The sequence below is a fragment of the Scyliorhinus canicula genome, chromosome 4 (assembly GCF_902713615.1).
Source record: "Scyliorhinus canicula chromosome 4, sScyCan1.1, whole genome shotgun sequence".
NCBI lineage: Eukaryota > Metazoa > Chordata > Chondrichthyes > Carcharhiniformes > Scyliorhinidae > Scyliorhinus > Scyliorhinus canicula.
The window spans coordinates 191,460,284-191,484,844 of NC_052149.1; the positions used below are offsets into that span (position 1 = coordinate 191,460,284).

Here is a 24,561-nt window from a genome sequence, read left to right on the forward strand (position 1 = left end):
CCCATGGTGGTGGCGGCCCTGAGGGTCTGGAGGCAATGGAGTAGGCATGTGGGGGCGGAGGGAGCATCGGTCTAGTCTCCAATCTGTAATAATCACCGGTTTGCCCCGGGAAGGATGGATGGGGGGTTTCGGAGATGGCAGAGAGCAGGGATTGAGAGGATGGAAGATACGTTTATAGACGGGAGCTCTACTAGCCTGAGGGAGCTGGAGGAGGAATTTTGAATTGGCTCACTCTGCAGCGTGTGGGTGCAGCGCCTGGGTATAAGTGTGACAGTGACCCTGAAGAATTGAAAGTATAAACACCGCGTAGGGGAACCGATCAGGAGTTCCGGACCTGGATGGGAAGGATTTCCAGGGAGTTGTTTATCTGATGCCCTGTGGGCATGGATACAGATACCCCCTGTGCCCACAGAGCTCAGGTACAGATACTTCCTGTGCCCACAGGGGTCAGGTACAGATACCCCCTGTGCCCACAGAGCTCAGGTACAGATACACCCCTGTGCCTACATAGCTCAGGTACAGATACTTCCTGTGCCCACAGGGGTCAGGTACAGATACCCCCTATGCCTACAGGGCTCAGGTGCAGATACCCCCTGTGCCCACAGAGCTCAGGTACAGATACCCCCTGTGCCCACAGAGCTCAGGTAGATACCCCCTGTGCCCACAGAGCTCGGGTACAGATACCCCCTGTGCCCACAGGGCTTGGGTACAGATACCCCCTGTGCCCACAGAGCTCAGGTACAGATACACCCCTGTGCCTACAGAGCTCAGGTACAGATACCCCCTGTGCCCACAGAGCTCGGGTACAGATACTCCCTGTGCCCACAGAGCTCAGGTACAGATACCTCCCATGCCCACAGGGCTTGGGTACAGATACCCCCTGTGCCCACAGAGCTCGGTTACAGATACCCCCTGTGCCCACAGAGCTCAGGGACAGATACACCCCTGTGCCCACAGAGCTCGGGTACAGATACCTCCCATGCCCACAGGGCTTGGATACAGATACCCCCTGTGCCCACAGAGCTCGGTTACAGATACCCCCTGTGCCCACAGAGCTCGGGTACAGATACCCCTGTGCCCACAGAGCTCGGGTACAGATACCCCCTGTGCCCACAGAGCTCGGGTACAGATACCCCTGTGCCCACAGAGCTCGGGCACAGATACCCCCTGTGAGCTCAGGTACAGGCTGTCTCTGGATTGTTTCTCCTCCCTCTGATCCTGATGAGCAGACACGCTGGGGGAGGCAGAGTGGGTGTGTGAGTGAGTGAAGGGGGAGGAGCTGCATTGCGTTACCTACGGGGCAGGGGGCAGTTTCGGAACAGGTTTCCACACAATATGGCATCTGAACTCTACAACAAAAGGGAAACCTTAACTCTTCGGAAGAAGTTCATTGCGTAAGTCTGAAAGTCAGTGGGACGGGAGAATGCTCACTCTGCAGCGTGTGGGTGCAGCGCCTGGGTATAAGTGTGACAGTGACCCTGAAGAATTTAAAGTATAAACACCGCGTAGGGGAACAGATCAGGAGTTCCCGACCTGGATGGGAAGGATTTCCAGGGAGTTGTTTATCTGATGCGCTGTGGGCATGGATACAGATACCCCCTGTGCCCACAGAGCTCAGGTACAGATACACCCCTGTGCCTACAGAGCTCAGGTACAGATACACCCCTGTGCCCACAGAGCTCAGGTACAGATACCTCCCATGCCCACAGGGCTTGGGTACAGATACCCCCTGTGCCCACAGAGCTCGGGTACAGATACACCCCTGTGCCTACAGAGCTCAGGTACAGATACACCCCTGTGCCTACAGAGCTCAGGTACAGATACCCCCTGTGCCCACAGAGCTCGGGTACAGATACTCCCTGTGCCCACAGAGCTCGGGTACAGATACCCCCTGTGCCCACAGAGCTCGTGTACAGATACCAACTGTACCCACAGAGCTCAGGGACAGATACACCCTGTGCCCACAGAGCTCGGGTACAGATACCTCCCATGCCCACAGGGCTTGGATACAGATACCCCCTGTGCCTACAGAGCTCAGGTACAGATACCCCCTGTGCCCACAGAGCTCGGGTACAGATACCCCCTGTGCCTACAGAGCTCGGGTACAGATACCCCTGTGCCCACAGAGCTCGGGTACAGATACCCCTGTGCCCACAGAGCTCGGTTACAGATACCCCCTGTGCCCACAGAGCTCGGGTACAGATACCCCTGTGCCCACAGAGCTCGGGCACAGATACCCCCTGTGAGCTCGGGTACAGGCTGTCTCTGGATTGTTTCTCCTCCCTCTGATCCTGATGAGCAGACACGCTGGCGGAGGCAGAGTGGGTGGGTGAGTGAGTGAGGGGGGAGGAGCTGCATTGCGTTACCTACGGGGCAGGGAGCAGTTTCGGAACAGGTTGCCACACAATATGGCATCTGAACTCTACAACAAAAGGGAAACCTTAACTCTTCGGAAGAAGTTCATTGCGTAAGTCTGAAAGTCAGTGGGACGGGAGAATGCTCACTCTGCAGCGTGTGGGTGCAGCGCCTGGGTATAAGTGTGACAGTGACCCTGCAGAATTGAAAGTATAAACACCGCGTAGGGGAACCGATCAGGAGTTCCCGACCTGGATGGGAAGGATTTCCAGGGAGTTGTTTATCTGATATTGAAGCTTTGCCTGTAAGCGTGACAAGTGTATCTAACGGTTAGATATTGAGTGGGTGTCAGGGATAGTTTCGGCCTAGTGGTGACTGCTGTTAAAGCTGCGCTTGACCTTGTCACTGGCCTGGCTTGTGCCTGGCAGTTTGCAGAAAGACTTTGGCAGTCGGGAGATGAGCAGAATCCCCAACCTCTGGCCTACTTCTGTCGCCACAGTAGTTATGTGGTTTTCCCAGTTAAGTTTCTGGGTAATGGTCACCCAAGGATGTTGAGGGTAATGCCATTGTTCCAAGGGAGATGTTTAGAATTTCTCTTATTGGAGATGATCATTACCCAGCATTTCTATGACACAAACGTTACTTGCTTCGCTTCTCAGCCCAGGTCTGAATGTTGACTTGAATGTGACAAAATTGAACAAATTTAGTGCATGTTTGAGATTGCAAATAAAAAGCTCAAACTGTGCACACACACACCTCTCCCCCGCAAACTGCAATTGGTTATAATCTCTCAGTGGCACTGTTGAATCCTGTTTTCTGTCGTTATGTAATAATAATCTTCATTGTCACAAGTAGGCTTACATTAACACTGCAATGAAATTACTGTGAAAAGTACTGTTTTTTTTTTAAATAATTTTTATTGAAAGAGTTTTTCCATACAGACATTTACCCCTACTAATTTTTAAATTATTTACAACACAATCCCTCTAGGCAAATGTCCCTCCCTCGCCCGCCCTCTCGCGCGCACCAGTCCTCCCCCCCCCCCCCCCCCCCCCCCCCCCAGGCAACCTTAACAACCAAGGCAGCCTACAGTTTCAGACATGAGCAGCGAGCAGGCTTGCCCGCGTTACAGTCGTGCGTGTCCCCCCACGACCCTTGCTGCCCCCCCCCCTCCCCCTCCCCCCCTCCCTCCCCCCCCCCCCCTCCCCGGGTTGCTGCTGCCACGACCCCGAACGTCTATCTCTGATCTAAAAAGTCAAGGAAAGGTTGCCACCGCCTGGCGAATCCCTGTACCGACCCTCTCAGGGCAAATTTGATCCTTTCTAGCTGAATATAGCTAGCCATATCGTTAATCCAAGTTTCAACGCTTGGAGGCCTCGCGTCCTTCCATTGAATTAATATCCTTCGTCGAGCCACTAGGGACGCAAAGGCCAGTATTCCGGCCTCCCTAGCCTCCTGTACCCCCGGTTCTACCCCGACCCCAAAGATCGCAAGCCCCCATCCTGGTTTGACCCTGGACCCCACCACCTTCGACACCGTCCTTGCCACCCCCTTCCAGAACCCTTCCAGCACCGGACATGCCCAGAACATATGCACATGGTTCGCTGGGCTTCCCAGACATCTGACACACCTGTCCTCACCCCCAAAGAACCGGCTCATCCTTGTCCCCGTCATGTGAGCTCTATGCAGCACCTTAAATTGAATGAGGCTCAGTCTCACACACGAGGAGGAAGAGTTGACCTTCTCCAGTGCATCCGCCCACGTCCCGTCTTCTATCTGCTCTCCCAGCTCCCCTTCCCACTTGGCTTTCAGCTCCTCCCCCGATGCTGCTTCCGCCTCCTGCATTATCTTGTAGATGTCTGATATCTTCCCCCCTCCGACCCAGACCCCCGAGAGCACCCTATCACTCGCCCCCTTACTGGGGAGCAGGGGAAACCCCTCCACCTGCCGCCTAGCAAATGCCTTCACTTGTAAATATCTGAACATGTTTCCCGGGGGGAGCTCAAACTTCTCCTCCAGCCCTCCCAGGCTCGCAAACCTCCCCTCTATAAACAGGTCCTTCAGCTGCCGTATGCCCACCCTGTACCAGCTCTGAAATCCCCCGTCGATGTTCCCCGGGATGAATCTATGGTTCCCTCTTATTGGCGCCGCCAACAGACCTCCCATTTCACCCCTATGTCGCCTCCACTGCCCCCATATCTTGAGGGTGGCCGCCACCACCGGGCTCGTGGTGTACCTCGTGGGGGGGAGCGGCCATGGTGCCGTTACTAGGGCCCCCAGGCTTGTGTTGCCACAGGACGCCCTCTCCATTCGTTTCCAAACTGCCCCCTCCCCTTCCATCATCCACTTGCGCACCATTGACACATTTGCCGCCCAGTAGTACCCCGAGAGATTGGGCAGTGCCAGCCCTCCACTGACCCTACTCCGCTCCAAAAAGACCCTCCTCACCCTTGGGGTGCCATGCGCCCACACGTAGCTCATGATGCTACTCGTCACCTTTTTGAAGAAGGCCCTAGGGAGGAAGATGGGCAAGCACTGAAATAAAAACAAGAACCTTGGGAGGACCGTCATTTTGATTGACTGCACCCTCCCCGCCAGCGACAACGGTACCATGTCCCACCTCTTAAACTCCTCCTCCATCTGTTCCACCAGCCTGGAAAAGTTCAACTTGTGGAGGGTCCCCCAGTTCCTTGCCACCTGCACCCCTAAGTACCTAAAGCTCTTTCCTGCTCGCTTGAAGGGGAGTCTCCCAATACCCTCTCCCTGGTCCCCCGGGTGTATCACAAAAACCTCGCTTTTGCCCAAATTTAATTTGTACCCCGAAAAGTCCCCAAACTCTGCTAATAGTTCCATTATCTCTGGCATTCCCCCTTCTGGGTCTGCCACGTACAGCAGTAGATCATCCGCATACAGCGATACTCGATGTTCCTCCCCTCCCCTAGTCAGTCCTCTCCACCCCCCTGAACCCCTCAGTGCCATCGCCAACGGTTCAATCGCCAGTGCGAAAAGTAGGGGGGATAGGGGACATCCCTGCCTGGTCCCTCGGTGGAGCCCGAAATACTCCGACCTCCTCCCGTTTGTCACTACACTCGCCGTCGGGGCCGAGTAGAGCAACTTCACCCACTTAATAAACCCTTCCCCAAACCCAAACCGTTTCAACGTCTCCCACAGGTACTCCCACTCCACCCTATCGAATGCCTTCTCCGCGTCCAGCGCTACCACTATCTCAGCCTCCCCCTCCACTGCCGGCATCATAATTACATTCAGCAATCTCCGCACGTTCGTGTTGAGCTGCCGCCCCTTCACGAACCCCGTCTGGTCCTCATGGATTACCCCTGGCACACAATCCTCTATTCTAGCTGCCAGGATCTTTGCCAGCAACTTGGCATCCACGTTCAGAAGCGAGATAGGCCTGTAGGACCCGCACTGCACGGGGTCTTTATCCCGCTTCAATATCAGGGAGATCAGAGCCTGCGACATTGTCGGGGGCAGAACCCCCCCCTCTCGCGCCTCATTAAGGGCTCGTACCAGTACCGGTCCCACCAAGTCCACATTTTTCTTATAGAATTCCACCGGGAACCCATCTGGCCCCGGCGCCTTCCCCGCTTGCATCTGACCTATTCCCTTGACTAGCTCCTCTAGCCCTATTGGCGCCCCCAGCCCTTCTACCAGCCCCTCCTGGACCCTTGGGAACCTCAATTTGTTTAGGAAGTCCTCCATTCCCCCTCTCCTTGTCGGCGGCTCAGACCGATACAACTCCTTGTAAAAATCCCTGAAGACCCCGTTCACTTCTTGCCCCTTCTGCACTACCTTCCCGCCCCTCTCCTTCACTCCCCCAATCTCCCTAGCCGCATCTCGTTTGCGAAGCTGGTGTGCCAGCATCCTGCTCGCCTTTTCCCCATACTCATAGACCGCGCCCTGTGCCCTTCTCCACTGCATCTCTGCCTTCCTGGTGGTCAGCAGGTCGAACTTGACCTGCAGGCTGCGCCGTTCTTCCAGCAGCCCCTCCTCTGGTGCCTCCGCATATCTCCTATCCACTTCCAATAGCTCCCCCACCAGCCTCTCCCTCTCCTGCCTCTCCTTTCTTTCTCTATGCGCCCTTATGGAGATCAGCTCTCCCCTGATCACTGCCTTCAGGGCCTCCCAGACCATCCCCACCTGCACCTCACCCGTGTCATTCAAGTCCAGATAGCTCTCAATGCTCTTCCGGACCCTTTTACACACCTCGTCGTCCGCTAACAGCCCCACATCCAGCCGCCACAGCGGGCGCTGGTCCCGCGCCTCCCCCATTTCCACATCCACCCAATGCGGTGCATGATCAGAGATCGCAATGGCCGAGTACTCAGCTTCCCGTACCCTCGGGATCAGCCCCCTGCTCAACACGAAGAAATCGATTCTGGAGTACACTCTATGGACGTGGGAGAAAAAGGAATACTCCCTCGCCCTCGGCCTACCAAACCTCCATGGGTCTACTCCTCCCATCTGCTCCATGTACCCCCTCAGCACTTCTGCCGCTGCCGGCCTCCTATTGGTCCTTGCGCTCGATCTGTCTAGCCCGGGGTCCAGCACTGTGTTAAAGTCCCCCCCCATGATCAAGCCCCCTGCCTCCAGTCCCGGAATGAGGCCCAATAGGCGCCTCATAAAACCCGCGTCATCCCAGTTCGGGGCATATACGTTGACCATCACCACTTTCTCCCCCTGCAGCTTACCCTTCACCATCACATACCTACCCTCCTTATCCGCCACCACCTCCTCCGCCACGAACGACACCCTCTTTCCCACCAGAATCGCCACCCCCCGGTTCTTTGCGTCCAATCCAGAGTGGAACACCTGTCCCACCCACCCCCTTCTCAGGCGAACCTGGTCCACTACCTTCAAATGGGTCTCCTGTAACATTGCTACATCAGCCTTCAGTCCCTTCAGGTGTGAGAATACCCTTGATCTCTTGACCGGCCCATTCAACCCCCTCACGTTCCAAGTGATCAGCCGGGTCGCGGGACGACCCGCCCCCTTCCCCTGCCGATTAGCCATGTCCTGTTCCCTGCTCGCCCGGGGTCGACCCTCCCCTTCTGACCCGCTCCCCATGGCGATGTCCCCCTCCCCCCACCTCTCCAGTCCTCCACTTCCCGTTTCCGGTCTTTTCAGCAGCAACCCGGTGTCCCTCCCTAACCCCCCCCCCCCCCCCCCCCCAGGCTAGGACCCCTCCTAGCCGCGATGTACCCTCCATCGTACTCCCGTAAGTCAGCTGGTTCACGCTGACCCGGCTGCTCCTGCCCCACTCCGACTCCCCCCGGCTCGGGGGGGGGGCCTCCCCCCCCCTTGCCACTCCTCCCTGGCCCCGCTCCAGCGCGGGAAAGGTCGCCATTGCTAGCCACGCCCCGCACTCCTCCCCTCCCCCCTCCTCTGCCCCGCGCGCGGGAAAACAGAGGAAAGCCCGCGCTTTCGCCCTGCCACACCCCACCCCGCCATCTTCAGTTCCACCCCCGTCCCCGTCCATGCCTGTAAAAGAACCCCCCCTAGGAGCCCATATCCCCGATCTGCTCTCCCCCCGTCCCACCTCCCCAACTTAACATTATAAATAACAGATAAATAACAAATAACAATGTACTTAACAGTCGCCCTCTACCAAACAGCATAAATAACCATAAATAACCATGAATAACCACAATAACAATAACTAAGGGAAGTTGGCAAAGGGGGAAAAAACATCAGAAGAAAAACCACAGCAAGAGTTCAAAATCCAAACAAAGAATTCAGCTGAAAGTACCCGAGCGGCTACGGCCGCCAAGTATCCCCTGGGTCTAATTCGAGTCCAGTTTCTCTTCCTGTACAAAGGCCCACGCCTCCTCTGGGGACTCAAAATAGTGGTGTTGGTTCCTGTAGGTGACCCACAAGCGCGCTGGCTGCAGCATTCCGAACCTGATCCGTTTTGCATGTAGCACCGCCTTCGTCCGGTTGTACCGGGCCCGCCGCTTTGCCACCTCCGCACTCCAGTCCTGGTAGACCCTCACCGTCGAATTCTCCCACTTGCTGCTCCTTTCCCTCTTGGCCCACTCCAGCACTCTCTCACGGTCGCTGAGTCGCTGGAACCGCACCAGCACCGCCCTCGGGGGCTCATTTGCTCTTGGCCTCCTAGCCATGACCCTGTAGGCCTCTTCCAGCTCCAGGGGCGAAGGGACGGCCCCTGCCCCCATCAGGGAGCTCAGCATTTCTGCTACATATCCCGGGAGGTCTGACCCCTCCAGGCCTTCTGCCAGGCCCAAGATCCTCAGGTTCTTCCGCCTCATTCGGGTATCCAGCTCCTCAAAACGGCTCTGCCATTTCAGGTGGAGTGCCTCGTGCACCTCTACCTTTCCCACGAGGACCGTGGCCTCCTCCTCCCTCACAGTCATCTCCTGTTGCAGCTCCCGAATCGACGCCTCTTGGGTCGCCTGGGCTCCCATCAGCCTGGTGGTCGTCGCATTCATTGACTCCAAGAGCTCCATTTTCAGCTCCGTAAAGAAGCGCAGGAGAGCGGCCTGCTGCTCCTCCGCCCATTTCCTCCATTCCTCGGGTGCTCCACCGGCCGCCATTTTGGTCTTCTTCCCCCGCTTTTTTTTGGGAGCTGCTGTTGCTTTCTTTACCACCCCACTCCGGGTACCGACCATAAAGTTGGTCTGGTTCTCTTCAGGGAGCCTTCCCCCACCGGGATTTGTCCTTACAGCGCCGTTGGGGCCCTCCAATCGGCCCGAAAACACCTTTGTAGCAGGAGCAGCCAAACGTGCGACTTAGCTGGTCATAGCCGCAACCGGAAGTCCGTGAAAAGTACTGTTGTGGATTGAAGCTCTGGATAAATGCCCCATTCTCCTCAAATATGGGCCTATAATTCAGGAGATACACGTATTCAGTACTCGGAAACAGGCAACAAATTGGAAATCCTGTATTGTGGTGTGGTGACCTGGCCTCTTTTTTAAAATATAAATTTAGAGTACCCAATTATTTTTTCCAATTAAGGGGCAATTTAACATGGCCAATCCACCTATCCTGCACATCTTTTGAGTTGTGGGGGCGAAACCCACGCAGACACGGGGAGAATGTGCAAACTCCATACGGACAGTGACCCAGAGCCCGGATTCGAACCTGGGTCCTCAGCGCCATAGGCAGCAATGCTAACCACTGTGCCACTGTGCTGCCCTGGCCAGGCCTCTTTAAGGGGGCGAGTCTGCACGGGCCACGTAACCCACCTGGAGCTTACGGGGACGGAGTACCTCAGCCTATCGAGAGCCTAGACTCAGAGCTGACAGTAAGGGCATCATCAGAGTAAGTTTGGGAATCGAGGGAACTAGATCTGAGTAGCAGTTGTACTGTTCCGTCTATAAAGTTCTTTGTTTTTTGATTTGACACTCTTGTCGCTTCATCGCACACTTTTAACATGTGGACAATGGAACAGAACTTGGGCTTATTCAATGTGATTTTGCCCATTTTATTTCAAATGACAGCAATATATTCTAAAATCTCATTCTGGTTTACTATCCACTAAAAAAATAACATTAGTAAACCAAAGGTTAAAAGAATATCAGTATCAGACATCTATAAATTATTTCATCACATCGTGATCTCTGTGCTTTTATTTGCAGATCTTCTTCCAAGCTTTTTTTCCCAGATGATCCCATCAAGATTGTCAGAGCTCAGGGGCAATATATGTTTGATGAAAAGGAAAGAAGATATTTGGACTGTGTTAACAATGTTGCTCATGGTAAGAAAATCATTTGAACAGGTGACAAAAATTGCACAACTTTAGAGAAGCTGAGTAACATTTTATTGCTGGGGGAACCACTAACTAGGAACATACATAAGGAATAGGAGCAGGAGAGTACCATGTGGTCCACTGAGACTGATCCACCTTTCAAAGAACAAAGACCAATAGAGCACAGGAATAGGCCCTTCAGCCCTCCAAGCCTATACCGGTCATGATACCACTCTTGGCCAAAACCCTCAGCACTTCCTTGTGCTGTATCCCTCAATACCCATCCAACCCTGTATTTGTCAAGATGCCGTTAATGTATCTTCTTCCACAACCTCCCCTGGCAACATGTTCCAGACACTCTCCACCCTCTGAGCAAACAACCTGCCTCGCACGTCTCCTCTGAAGTTTACCTCACAGACTTTAAATCTATGCCACCTAGTGAATGACCCTCCACCCTGGGATAGAGTGCCTGCCCATCCACTCTATGCCCCTCATAATCTTGTAGACCTCTATCAGGTCACCCCTCAACCTCTGTCGCTCTAATGAAAACAGTCAGAGTCTATTCAGCTTCTCTGCAAAGCTAACACCCTGCAGACCAGGGCAACATCCTGGTAAACCTCCTCTGCACCCTCTCCAAAGCCTCCACAGCCTTCTGGTAGTATGGCGACCAGAATTGTGCACAATATTCCAAGTGCGGCCGTACCAAGTTTCTATACAACTGCAGCATGACTTCCCAGTTTTTATACTCGATGCCCCGTCCAATGAAGGCAAGCATTCCGTATGCTTTCTTGACTAACTTGTCCACTTGTGTTGCCACTTTCAAAGATCTGTGGACCTGCACGGCCAGACCTCTCTGACTTTCTGTATTCCTAAGAGTTTTGCCATTTACGGTATATTTCCCTTCCGTGTTAGACCTAACAAAATGCATTTCCTCGCATTTGTCTGGATTAAACTCCATTTGCCATTTCTCTGTCCAAGTCTTTAACCTATCTAAGCCATGCTTTATCCTCTGACAGTCCCCAACACTATCTGCCACTCCACCAACGTTGGTGTTATCCCCGAACTTACTAACAGACCAGCTACATTTTCCTCCAAATCATTTATGTATACTACAAACAACAGAGGCCCCAGCACCGATCGCTGTGAAACGCCACTTGTCACAATCTTCCATTCAGAAAAACATCCTTGTACTGCTACCCTTTGCTTTCTGTGATCGAGCCAGTTCTCTATCCATCTTGCCACCTCATTTCTGATCCTGTGTGACTTCACCTTTTGTATCAGTCTGCCATGAGGCACCTTACTGAAATCCATGTAAACAACACCCACCGCCCTCCCCTCATCAATCATCTTTGTCACCTCCTCAAAAAACTTGATCAAGTTAGTGAGGCACAACCTCCCCTTCACAAAACCATGATGCCTATCGCTAATGAGTCCATTTGTTTCCAATTGGGTACAAATCCAATCTCTGAGAATTCACTCCAATAATTTACCTACTATCGACGTGAGGCTCACCGGCCTTTATTTTCCAGGATTATCCCTGCCTCCTTTTTTAAAAATAAATTTAGAGTAGCCAATTATTTTTCTTTTCCAATTAAGGGCCAATTTAGCGTGGCCAATCCACCTAACCAACACAGGGTTGTGGGGGTAAAACCCATGCAGACATGGGGAGAATGTGCAAACTCCACACAGACAGTGACCAGGGCCGGGATTCAAACCCAGGTCCTCAGCGCCGCAGTCCCAGTGCTAACACTGCACCACATACCGCCCCCCCCCCCGCTACCTTTCTTAAACTGCGGTACCACATTAGCCATTCTCCAGTCCTCTGGGATCTCATCTGTAGTCAATGAGGATACAAAGATGTCAGTTAAGGCCCCAGCAATGTCTTCCCTTGCTTCCCTCAGTATTCTGGGGTAAATCCCATCCGGCCCAGGAGAGTTATCTACCTCAATGTCTTTTAAAAGACCTACGATCTCCTCCTTTTCAATGTCAGCATGACCCAGACTGTCTACACACCCGACCCAAGAATCACAAAGCCCTTTTCATTGATGAACATTCGGTCCAATCATGGTTGATATTTGGCTTCAAGTCCACTTTCCTGCCCTCTCCCCTTATCATTTGATTCCTTCAGGCCCCCAAACTCTCTCTATCTCAGCCCTTAAATACATTCAATGATGAAGCATCCACAATCCTCTGCTATAGCATTCCAAAGATTCACAACGCTTTCATTGAACAAATACCGCCACATCACAGCCCTAAATGATTGGCCCCTGATCCTAAGAACTGTGCCTATGTGTTCTATGTTGAGCACAGTAAGATAACATGGGCTGCAACTGGATGCAACTTTCCCTGAGAGATACTCCACACCTTGAAGTTAGTTCAGTATGATTTATTGAACCTGTCACACAGTTAGCTCAATCCTCTGCGAGTTCGACTCTCTGCTAACCCAGTGTGATTAATCTGTCTGACTGAACCAGACTAGCTCTTAGCCACGTGCTGTAGGACTTATATGATATGTACACCCTGACTCACACTGTAGATGTCACCAGTGGAAAGGCGGAGTGTGAGTGCCTCGTGCCTTTTATAGTGGGTAACCACACCCAAGTGTTCTGCTTGCTGATTGGTTATGTCCTGTTCACTGTATTCATTAGCTGCCTGTTGTATCTCATTATGTGCATGTCTGCATATCATGACAGGGACCAGTCTGATGCCTGGGGGGGGGGGGGGGGGGGGGGGGGATGAGAACCCTGATGCCTGGATGGAGGGCAGGGGAGAACCCTGATGCCTGGGACGGGGGAGGGAAGGAAAGAACCGATGCCTGTGAGGGGGGAGGGGGGAGAATCCTGATTCCTGTGAGGGGGAGGGAAGGGGAGAACTCTGATGCCTGTGAGGGGGAGGGAAGGGGAGAATCCTGATGCCTGTGAGGGGGAGGGAAGGGGAGAATCCTGATGCCTGTGAGGGGGAGGGAAGGGGAGAATCCTGATGCCTGTGAGGGGGAGGGAAGGGGAGAATCCTGATGCCTGTGAGGGGGAGGGAAGGGGAGAGACCTGATGCCTGTGAGGGGGAGGGAAGGGGAGAATCCTGATGCCTGTGAGGGGGAGGGAAGGGGAGAGACCTGGGGCGCGATTCTCCGCACTCACGACGGGGCGGAGAAGAGCGGGCGGCGCAAATTTTCACGGCGACGCTGGTCCGACACCCTCCCGCTATTCTCCGAACCCCGCACAAACTCCAAGTCGCCATTCCCGCCAAACGCCTCTAACGCGCCCCCGATACGACCAGAATCGCTAGTTTTTGGCCCCCTGCTATTCTCCAGCCCGGATGGGCCGAAGTCCCGACGTCATCACGCACTGTTTACACGGCGTCAAACACACCACAGCTTCAAGGAGGTGAGCGCACCGCTCAGCGCACCGCTGGAGTCTGGCCACAACGGGGAAGGCATCCCCGAGAACGGGAGGGGGGTCCAGAGCGGGGGGGGGGAGATGGAGGGGGGGAGTGGGGTGATGGAGTGGGGGAGATGGAGGGGGGGAGTGGGGGAGACGGAGGGGGGGATGGAGGGGGGGAGTGGGGTGATGGAGTGGGGGAGTTGGAGGGGGGGAGTGGGGGAGACGGAGGGGGGGATGGAGGAGGGGAGTGGGAGTGGGGGGGGTAGGGAGAGAGTGAGCGAGTGAACCGTCCAACCCCGGTTACAAAATGTCTGCCACCATGCCATGGCGTGCCGGTCACGAGTACACGGCCGCTGGTTGCCCTGTGGCTTACGGCCACAGGCCACTGACGCACCGGTGAAGAGGACGTAGTTAACTGCCCGTTGGATGCAGAAAGTGACCAGGGGTTAGGCTGCCCGCGTGTCAGCAGCGCGACCAGGCCACCGGGACACACAGGTATCCCATGGCAGGCGGCTGCCGAGGTGTCGACTAACCTCCGTCTAACATGTCCCGTTTCTCTGCCCCCACCACCCTTCTGTAGGTTAGCACAATGTCTGTGAACAGAACGGCTATGTTCTGCGCAGTGGTTGGCGCCGCTGCACTGCATTTGGAGATGGAGCAGCATCCACAGCCACAACCCGCAGTGGATGCAGGGCCAGCTGCAGCAGCAGAGGGAAGGGCTGAGGAGTTGCCAGTCGTCGAGCAGCATGGGGAGGAGGAGGAGGAAGAGGAGAGAGTGAGGGTGCAGCCACAGCGCCAGAGGCGACGACCAAGGCCGAGGGTGTACCGTGTCCGGGTCTCTTTCCTAACAATGACGGACATCACCTGCAGGAGGACACTCCGGCTGAGTAGGCGGACGGTGATACATATCTGTCACCTCGTGGCGCACCTCGCCCCACGTGGAACGGGAGGAGGACACGCGATCCCGGTTGCCATCAAGGTGACGGTCGCTCTTAACTTCTATGTGACCGGCTCCTTCCAGTCTCCAAACGGGGACCTCTCCGGGATCTCCCAGTCATCGGTGCACAGGTGCATCCGGGATGTGACCGACGCCCTCTATGCCATCGCGGACCGCTACATCACCTTTCCCGAGGACCGAGCAACTCAAGACTCACGAGCTCGTGGATTTGCCAGAGTGGCCGGGATACCGATAGTGCAGGGGGCAATCGATTGTGTTCACGTCCCCATGCGCCCGCCTGCAGGGGACAGGGACATGTTCACAAACAGGAGACGGACATACTCCATGAATATCCAGGTGGTATGCGACCCCCACATGAGGACCATGAATGTCTGTGCAAGGTTCCCAGGGAGTGTGTATGACTCCTACATACTGGCGCAGTCATTCATCCCTGCGGTGTTTGAGGGACGTCCCCCCCGGCTGAGGGGCTGGTTGCTAGGCGACAGGGGTTATCCGCTGAGGTCTTGGCTGATGACGCCTATACGGAGGCCTCAGACCAATGCGGAAACACGATACAATGAGGCCCATGCAGCAACCAGGGGTGTGGTGGAGCGCTGCCTTGGCCTCCTGAAGATGAGATTCAGGTGCCTGGACCACTCCGGAGGGGCCCTGCAGTACCAGCCCGACTGGGTCGCTCGCATTGTTGTGGTCTGCTGTGCGCTGCACAACATCGCGATGCAGAGGGGAGATGACCTGCTGCAGGAGGCGGAGGGAGAAGCCAGTGGCAGTGGTGCCAGCACAGAGGAGGAGGAGGAGGAGGAGGCTGGCGGAGTGGCGGGCGCAGCACGCAGACACGACCCAGGTGCTGGTGATGTCCAGGAGGCGGCATGACGGACCCGGCGAGGATGGCGGGCACGCGACGCCTTGGTGGCAGCACGGTTCACGCGTCGCATGTGACGTCCCCGCTGAACACCAAACCACCACCTGCGTCGCTAGTCGTGCAGAGGGTCAACACATAACTGCCACCACCACAACCCCCCACCCCTTCTCAGTGTACAGTGCTCTACTTCGACATCACCCTTACCACTGGGTCCAGACGGTATGGCACAACATTGATGGCTGTGTCAGCGGGTGTGATCAGTGCCATGTGGAATGATGACAGCCCGCTCTGCGAAGAGCTGTGAGCTCAGAATCGTTAGAGAGAGTCTGACCCATGGCAATAGCTGAACCATCCTCCTTGGTGGCCGCTGAGTTCGTCACGGACACTCCATCACGTGCCCGCGTGGGCTAGCTGTGGAAGGGGGCGGGGGGGGGGGGGCAGGGACTGCACACCCGGCACCGAAGTTTCACCACTCGTCAACCCCAGCGACACTCAGTCACCATCACGATTCCTGTGGCTGTGGAACAATCACACGGTATTACAAGTAAGGTGGAACAGTGCGTTTAATGTGAACAAACATTTACAGGTGCCTTAGCCCCTACAACTAAACTGTGCCCTTCACCCGTGCCAACTTACTCTGTGTCTCACTTTGTTGCCTTACGGGCCCTACCACTACGTCTACGTGAGTCCCCAGATGATACAGCAGGAGTGGAGGACTGCTGCGAATCGCCCCCTTCGACTCGTTTCTCCTTGGCCAAGCGTTTCCTGGGGCGACCTGGCCTTGATGGGCCAGGCTGCTCTGCGGGCGTCTCGGGTGATGTTGTGCCACCCTGCTCTGCCTGCTGCCCACCCGATGCACCAGGGATGGGACGGGGGGAGGCTGAGAATTCCGGGACGTCCCGTGATGGAGTTAATGGGACGGGCCCCGAAACTTCCTCCTCCCTCGGGGAGCCCGGTGGCCCCCGGGCCTCACTTTGGGACAGAGGTGCGAGCGGGAAGGTGCCCCGTCGCGCCACCGACACCTGGCGCTGCCGGTCCTGGAGGCCTGCGACGGTATCGACCAGGATCCGAAGGTTTGCAGAGACGGAGTCCAGGGAGTTAGACATTCCCGCCAGGGACTGTGCGACCTCAACCTGTGAGTGCACGACGCCATCCAGCACATGTGTCAGGCGGTTGACTGCTGGGACTGTGCCATGATCTGGTGAGACTGGGCCAAGGCCCGCAGGGCGCCGGCAATGTCGTTTTGGCTCTGGCATATTGCTGCCTGTGAGAGCGCAACCCTGTCCAGGTCCGAGGATGACGCGTGCACATTAACCCCAACGCCTTGCATAACCTGACCCATTGCCTCCACCGCGGATGCCATCCGTGCGGTGTCAGACTGGGTCGCTGCCATGAGCGGCACCACTCCCTGCTCGTGGACGCGGTTCGACTCCTCTAACAGCGTCTGCAGAGCCAGGAAGACAGCCCTCATCCCGTCGTTGTTTCCCTGGGTTTCTTGAGGCATCGGCTGTGCGGGTGGGTTGAGAAACTCCAGGAACTCAGAAAACGTCTGGGAGCCAGCTGCATGCTGGGCCTGGCCTGGCCTCCGCCAGTCCGGGCCCTCGTCTGCTCCGACCTCCACCTGCTGTACCTGCTCAGCTGTGATGTGCGACCCAGACTGTGACCCAGGAGCCTCATCACTAAATAGGCCAGCCGGGGTGAGTGTCTCTGGGATGGTGGATGGTGTGGGAGATAGCTGTGCCACAAGCTCGAGGCCGTCTTGGGTTGACGCCTCCTCCTTGTCATCGTCCAGGTGAAAGGCCGCAGGGCGTTGGCGGGCCATTTCTGTTTCCTGCTGTGTCGCCGCCCTCTGGGCGTCCTGCTCCACAGATTCTGTTGGGGAGGATGGGACTCCCTGCTGATCGGGCACCGAATGTTGTGTAGCCCTGGGTGAGGTGGGGCCAGATGTGTGTCTCCGCCTGGAGGCAGACGGCCCTGGTCGTTCGGCATCACGTCCTAGGGAAGAGAATGAAACGGGTTATTTAGATTCGCTCGGCCGGGCGCTGGACGGTCCCAGTGGGTAGGGTGTGAAGGGTCAGAGGATGGGGGAGGTGTCCAAGTGGGCAGGGTGTGTGAAGGGACAGAGGATGGGGGAGGTGTCCAAGTGGGCAGGGTGTGTGAAGGGACAGAGGATGGGGGAGGTATCCCAGTGGGCAAGGTGTGTGAAGGGACAGAGGATGGGGGAGGTGTCCAAATGGGCAGGGTGTGAAGGGACAGAGGATGGGGGAGGTGTCCAAGTGGGCAGGGTGTGTGAAGGGACAGAGGATGTGGGAGGGGGGAGGGGGTGTTTGTCATGGAGGATTGTCTCACTTGTTGCAGCTCCGCCAACCTCGCATAGCGCGACCTCCCGGGTGCCAGACCCCCCAACAAGGTCCAGTGCCCTCTGCTCAAACGTGGTGAGGGGGTGCAGGTTGGGCGAACCCCCTCCAGTCTGGTGCCGCTCACGGGTGTTGTGAGCAGTCTTGGCCTGTTAGGAGAGGGGACATAGGTAGATCATTACAATATGGCAGGTATCAGCAGTCCGTTCAGATACTGGCACAGTTTGGGGGTCAAGTTGTAATAAGACCATTGCATCTCTCCACGGGGGCCAGAGCGCTGGGTCTGTGACAACTTTGTGAACCACCCTCAACTCACTCTGCCCCAATCCCCCTCCACCCCTCGTGCCAGGGGGGGAGGTGGGTGATTAAGTTAAGGGGGGAGGGATGGTTGTGACCCGGGGGCACCCTCTTGGCACTTACCCTGGCAGCCCTGGTGAGGTCGTGCATCTTTTTCCGACATTGCTCTGCTGAGCGAGGGGTCTGCCCCACAGCACTAACGGCAGCAGCCACCTCACGCCAGGCCTGGCGCACAGCGCTGGCAGGTTGGCGATGCCCTCTACGCGGGCAGATGATGCCCCTCCTCTGCTCGACGACATCGAGCAGCATCTCGTCATCGGCCTCAACAAACCGAGGGGCAGCTCTCCTGAGCTCCGACATCATGGCCGACAGATTCTGTGCTCGCCCACGCCTTTTTACGGCGTCGGGCAGCGTCACGTGGGCGTGGTCGTATCGTCGTCGCGTTCCGTCGTCATCGCGCACGTGATTGACGCGGTCGCGTTCCTAGCCCATTTCCCGGACGTGAATACGTCGGGAAATGGACCCTTCCCGACCGTCGTAAAACGCGCCCGTTTTAACGGCCAACTTCGCGATTTTTCACGGGTGCGGAGAATCGCGCCCACAATGCTTGTGGTGGGAGGGAAGGGGAGAATCATGATGCCTGTGAGGGGGAGGGAAGGGGAGAACTCTGATGCCTGTGAGGGGGAGGGAAGGGGGGAATCTTGATGCCTGTGAGGGGGAGGGAAGGGGAGAACTCTGATGCCTGTGAGGGGGAGGGAAGGGGAGAACTCGGATGCCTGTGAGGGGGAGGGAAGGGGAGAACTCGGATGCCTGTGAGGGGGAGGGAAGGGGAGAACTCGGATGCCTGTGAGGGGGAGGGAAGGGGAGAACTCGGATGCCTGTGAGGGGGAGGGAAGGGGAGAACTCGGATGCCTGTGAGGGGGAGGGAAGGGGAGAACTCGGATGCCTGTGAGGGGGAGGGAAGGGGAGAACTCTGATGCTTGTGGGGGGAGGGAAGTGGAGAATCCTGATGCCTGTGAGGGGGAGGGAAGTGGAGAATCCTGATGCTTGTGGTGGGAGGGAAGGGGAGAGACCTGATGCCTGTGAGGGGGAGGGAAGGGGAGATCTCTGATGTCTGTGGACAGTATGGGTTGCCCCAATGTTTATGTGATGGGGAGGTGTGGGAAGATAATGTTTGCATAGGGGCTGGGTGTCCCGATTTTTGCATCGTTGTAGGCAGGGGAGAGGACTTTGTTCCTGGGGTGTGCTCTAATCCTTTGGGGGATATCCGTTGTGGGGGAGCACTTTATTTTAGTCAGAGATTGGGGTTCCCCGATTTCGGGGTTGTTAGCATTGCCGCCGTCTTTTGGCCCTGGCCTCCAGCTGACTGTGTGAACCTCATTTGTCCTTTTAAACTACACAGTGTTGTTCAATATGGGTGTGAGCTACACGTCAGTTTTCTCGCCTGAGCCAACACTCTGCTCATTTTTGGGAAGATTCCGACCAGAGGTTTGTTTGACAAAGAACAAATTAAAGAAACGGAATAAATCAGATTGTCAAGGGATTCTAGCATTGCTTCGACTTTGAATGTTAAGCTACCTGACCAAGTCCTTTGAAAAATCTTTGGAGGAGTAAATGGGCATGGAGACCATTTGCTTTCTTGATTCCAAGATCTGGTAACAATCTCCCAACACTGTTTAACTCTGGAAATGGGCCTCACACAAAACTGGATTGGATGTCTTTATCACCCAGGAAGTGCACCAGAAACACCATGAGTTTGTTACCAATTGGGGCTCAATGCCAGTTGTAGGAATTGTGCATCAGCTAGTTTAAATGTATGCACAACGTAACCGCCAGCTGGTTCACCTGTCTCTGAAATGACTTAATTTACATAAGAACTAGGAGCAGGAGTAGGCCATCTGGCCCCTCGAGCCTGCTCCGCCATTCAATGAGATCATGACTGATCTTTTGTGGACTCAGCTCCACTTTCCGGCCTGAACACCATAACCCTTAATCCCTTTATTCTTCAAAAAACTATCTATCTTTAACTTAAAAACATTTAATGAAGGAGCCTCAACTACGTCACTGGACAAGGAATTCCATAGATTCACAACCCTTTGGGTGAAGAAGTTCCTCCTTAGCTCAGTCCTAAATCTACTTCCCCTTATTTTGAGGCTATGTCCCCTAGTTCTGCTTTCACCCGCACACCCTCCAGCGCTAGTACGTCCTTTCTCAGGTGAGGAGACCAAAACTGAACACAATATTCCAGGTGTGGCCTCACTAACACCGTATACAATTGTACCATAACCTCCCTAGTCTTAAACTCCATCCCTCTAGCAATGAAGGACAAAACTCCATTTGCCTTCTTAATCACCTGTTGCACCTGTAAACCAACTTTTTGTGACTCATGCACTAGCACACCCAGGTCTCTCTGCACAGCAGGATGTTTTGATATTTTATCATTTAAACAATAATCCCTTTTGCTGTTATTCCTACCACAATGGATAACCTCACATTTGTCAACATTGTATTCCATCTGCCAGACCCTAGGCCATTCACTTAACCTATCCAAATCCCTCTGCAGACTTCCGGTATCCTCCGCACTTTTTGCTTTACCACTCACCTTAGTGTTGTCTGCAAACTTGGACACATTGCCCTTGGTCCCCAACTCCAAATCATCTATGTAAATTGTGAACAATTGTGGGCTCAACACTGATCCCTGAGGGACACCACTAGCTACTGTTTGCCAACCAGAAAAACACTCATTAATCCCCACTCTTTGCTTTCTATTAATTAACTAATCCTCTATCCATGCTGCTACTTTACCCTTAATGCCATTCATCTTTATCTTATGCAGCAACCTTTTGTGTGGCATCTTGTCAAAACCTTTCTGGAAATCCAGATATACCACATCCATTGGCTCCCCGTTATCTACCGCACTGGTAATGTCCTCAAAAAATTCCACTAAATTAGTTAGGCACGACCTGCCCTTTATGAACCCGCGCTGCATCTGCCCAATGGGACAATTTCCATCCCGATGCCTCGCTATTTCTTCCTTGATGATAGATTCCAGCATCTTCCCTACTACCGAAGTTAAGCTAACTGGCCTATAATTACCCGCTTTCTGCCTACTTCCTTTTTTAAACAGTGGTGTCACATTTGCTAATTTCCAATCCACCGGGACCACCCCAGAGTCTAGTGAATTTTGGTAAATTATCACTAGTACATTTGCAATTTCCCTAGCCATCTCTTTTAGCACTCTGCGATGCATTCCATCAGGACCAAGAGACCCTACCTTTAGCCCCATTAGCTTGCCCATCACTACCTCCTTAGTGATAACAATCATCTCAAGGTCCTCACCTGTCATAGCCTCATTTCCATCAGTCACTGGCATGTTATTTGTGTCTTCCACTGTGAAGACCGACCCAATAAACCTGTTCAGTTCCTCAGCCATTTCCTCATCTCCCATTGTTAAATCTCCCTTCTCATCCTCTAAAGGACCAATATTTACCTGAGCCACTCTTTTTTGTTTTATATATTTGTAGAAACTTTTACTATCTGTTTTTATATTCTGAGCAAATTTACTTTCATGATCTATCTTACTCTTCTTTATAGCTTTTTTAGTAGCTTTCTGTTGCCCCCTAAAGATTTCCCAGTCCTCTAGTCTCCCACTAATCTTTGCCTCTTTGTATGCTTTTTCTTTCAATTTGATACTCTCCCTTGTTTCCTTCGATATCCACGGTCGATTTTCCCTCTTTCTACCATCCTTCCTTTTTGTTGGTATAAACCTTTGCTGAGCACTGTGAAAAATTGCTTGGAAGGTTCTCCACTGTTCCTCAACTGTTCCACCATAAAGTCTTTGCTCTTAGTCTACCTGAGCTAGCTCTTCTCTCATCCCATTGTAATCTCCTTTGTTTAAGCACAAAACACTAGTGTTTGATTTTACATTCTCACCCTCCATCTGTATTTTAAATGCCACAATATTGTGATCGCTCCTTCCGAGAGGATCCCTAACTATGAGATCATTAATCAATCCTGTCTCATTACACAGGACCAGATCTAGGACCGCTTGTTCCCTTGTAGGTTCCATTACATACTGTTCTAGGAAACTATCACGGATACATTCTATAAACTCCCCCTCAAGGCTGCCTTGACCGACCTGGTTAAACCAATTGACATGTAGATTAAAATCCCCCATGATAACTGCTGTACCATTTCTACATGCATCCGTTATTTCTTTGTTTATTGCCTGCCCCACCATAATGTTACTATTTGGTGGCCTATAGACTGCTCCTATCAGTGACTTTTTCGCCTTACTATTCCTGATTTCCACCCAAATAGATTCAACCTTATCCTCCATAGCACCGATGTCATCCCTTACTATTGCCCGGATGTCATCCTCAAATAACAGAGCTACACCACCTCCTTTACCATCCACTCTGTCCTTCCATATAGTTTGATACCCTTGGATATTTAACTCCCAGTCGTGACCATCCTTTAACCATGTTTCAGTAATGACCATTAAATCATAGTCATTCACGATGATTTGCAACATCAATTCATTTATCTTATTCCAAATACTACGAGCATTCACTTATGTTGGCCTTTATGCCTCTGTTTTGAATCTTAACACCTTGATCAGTAACCTCTCGTAAGTTATTTTCCTCTTAACTTTTCTCCTAATTTTCCGAGTCGTTGAACCCATATCTTCATGTAACAATCTGCCGCGCTGCTTTCCATTTATGTTTTTACTTCCTGTTTTATTCCTTTTAGTATTACTGGGCCTATTCACTGAGATTCCCTCAGTCACTGTACCTTGTACTGTCGCCCTTTTTGATTTTTGACTATGGCCTCTCTGCCTTACACTTTCCCCCTTACTGTCTTTTGTTTCTGTCCCTGTTTTACTACCTTCCGACTTCCTGCATTGGTTCCCATCCCTCTGCCACATTAGTTTAAACACTCCCCAACCGCTCTAGCAAATAGCCCCCCTCGGACATCAGTTCCAGTCCTGCCCAGGTGTAACCCGTCCAGTTTGTACAGGTCCCACCTCCCCCAGAACCGGTCCCAATGCCCCAGGAATCTGAAATCCTCCTCCTCACACCATCCCTTCAGCCACGTATTCATCCCATATATCCTGTCATTTCTACTCTGACTAGCCGAGGCACCGATAATAATCCTGCGATCACTACCTTTGAGTTCCGATTTCTTAACTTCCTTCCTAGCTACCTGTATTCTGCTTTTAGGACCTCATCCCTTTTTTTACCTATGTCGTTTGTACTGATGTGTACCACGGCCACTGGCTGTTCACCCTCCCCCTCCAGAATGTCCTGTACCTGCTCCGAGACATCCTTGACCCTAGCACCAGGGAGGCAACATACCATCCTGGAGTCTCGTTTGCGGTCACAGAAACGCCTGTCTATTGCCCTTACAATTGAATCCCCTATAACTATTGCACTGTTACACTTATCACCTCTCCCCTCTGCAGCAGAACTAACCATGGTGCCATGAGTTTAGCTGTTACTGTTTTCCCCTGAGAGGCCATTCCCCTGAACAGTATCCAAAACGGTATATCTGTTCTGCAGCGGAATGGCCACAGGAGGAGATTCCTGCACTACCTTCCTTGCTCTCTTGTTCTGTCTGGTGGTCACCCATTCCTTTCCTGCCTGCGGAATCTGAGCCTGCGGTGTGACCACCTCTCTAAACGTGCTATCCATGGTACTCTCCGACTCACGGATGCTCCACAGTGTCTCCAGCCGCTGCTCCAGCTCTGAAACTCGAGCTTCCAGGGGCTGCAACTGGAGACACTTCCTGCACACATGCTGACCCTGGGGACTGGAACTGTCACTAGCCTGCTACATGGAGCAAGAGGAGCAGACCACGCCTTGGAGCTGTCCTGCCTTGGATTATTCCTTTAAATTAAAGCTTTGAAATTAAACTTTAGAAAGATATTTTTGTGTCAGATTAATTCCAATCCCTGTGTACTATTAGATTTTTTTTTTAAACTGAGTATTTATCCCTCTTGATCTGACAACAATTTTAAAAATAACTATTTAATTGAAATTTAAAAAGCAATTTAAATCAAATTAAAAATATTAATTTAAATTGTTGGGTTACTGGTATAGGGTGGATACGTTGACTTGAGTAGGGTGATCATTGCTCGGCACAACATCGAGGGCCGGAGGGCCTGTTCTGTGCTGTACTGTTCTATGTTCTAACTTAAAAATGGTAATCTAAGTCAAATCAAAACTAGTATTTAAATCAGTAACTCCAGATATTCAAATTTAGCCCAGTCTGACTTTCAGCCAATCAGGTTACAGTCTCCTGTGACATCACATTACCATTTTTTTTTTCTTGAAACAAATAAACAGCTGCCTTACCCGAGAGCGCTCTTTACTGAAGTCTCGCCCTCTCTCTCTCCGTGCTCTTTACTGAAGTCTCGCCCTCTCATTCTACGCTCTTTACTGAAGTCTCGCCCTCTTTCTCTGCGCTCTTTACTGAAGTCTCGCCCTCTCTCTCCGCTCTCTTTACTGAAGTCTCGCGCTCTTTCTCTCCGCGCTCTACTGAAGTCTTGCCCTCTCTCTCCGTGCTCTTTACTGAAGTCTCGTCCTCTCTCTCCGCGCTCTTTACTGAAGTCTCGCCCTCTCTCTCCG

The 24,561-nt window shown here is 53.4% G+C and overlaps 1 protein-coding gene across 3 annotated transcripts in view; it reads left to right on the forward strand.

Moving 5' to 3' along the window:
- The first annotated feature begins 1,294 nt into the window (after positions 1-1,294).
- phykpl (5-phosphohydroxy-L-lysine phospho-lyase) overlaps positions 1,295-24,561 on the forward strand; it is a 116,304-nt gene continuing 93,037 nt past the window's right edge. The window contains exons 1-2 of one of the 3 annotated variants that reach the window (XM_038795756.1): positions 1,295-1,394; positions 9,972-10,090. In XM_038795756.1, the coding sequence (XP_038651684.1) occupies positions 1,336-1,394; positions 9,972-10,090 (178 nt within the window). In that variant the 5' untranslated portion in view covers positions 1,295-1,335. Of the gene's footprint in view, positions 1,395-2,348; positions 2,468-2,589; positions 2,660-9,971; positions 10,091-24,561 lie in introns of those variants that run through there. The other 2 variants (XM_038795755.1, XM_038795757.1) reach the window with 2 other exon arrangements.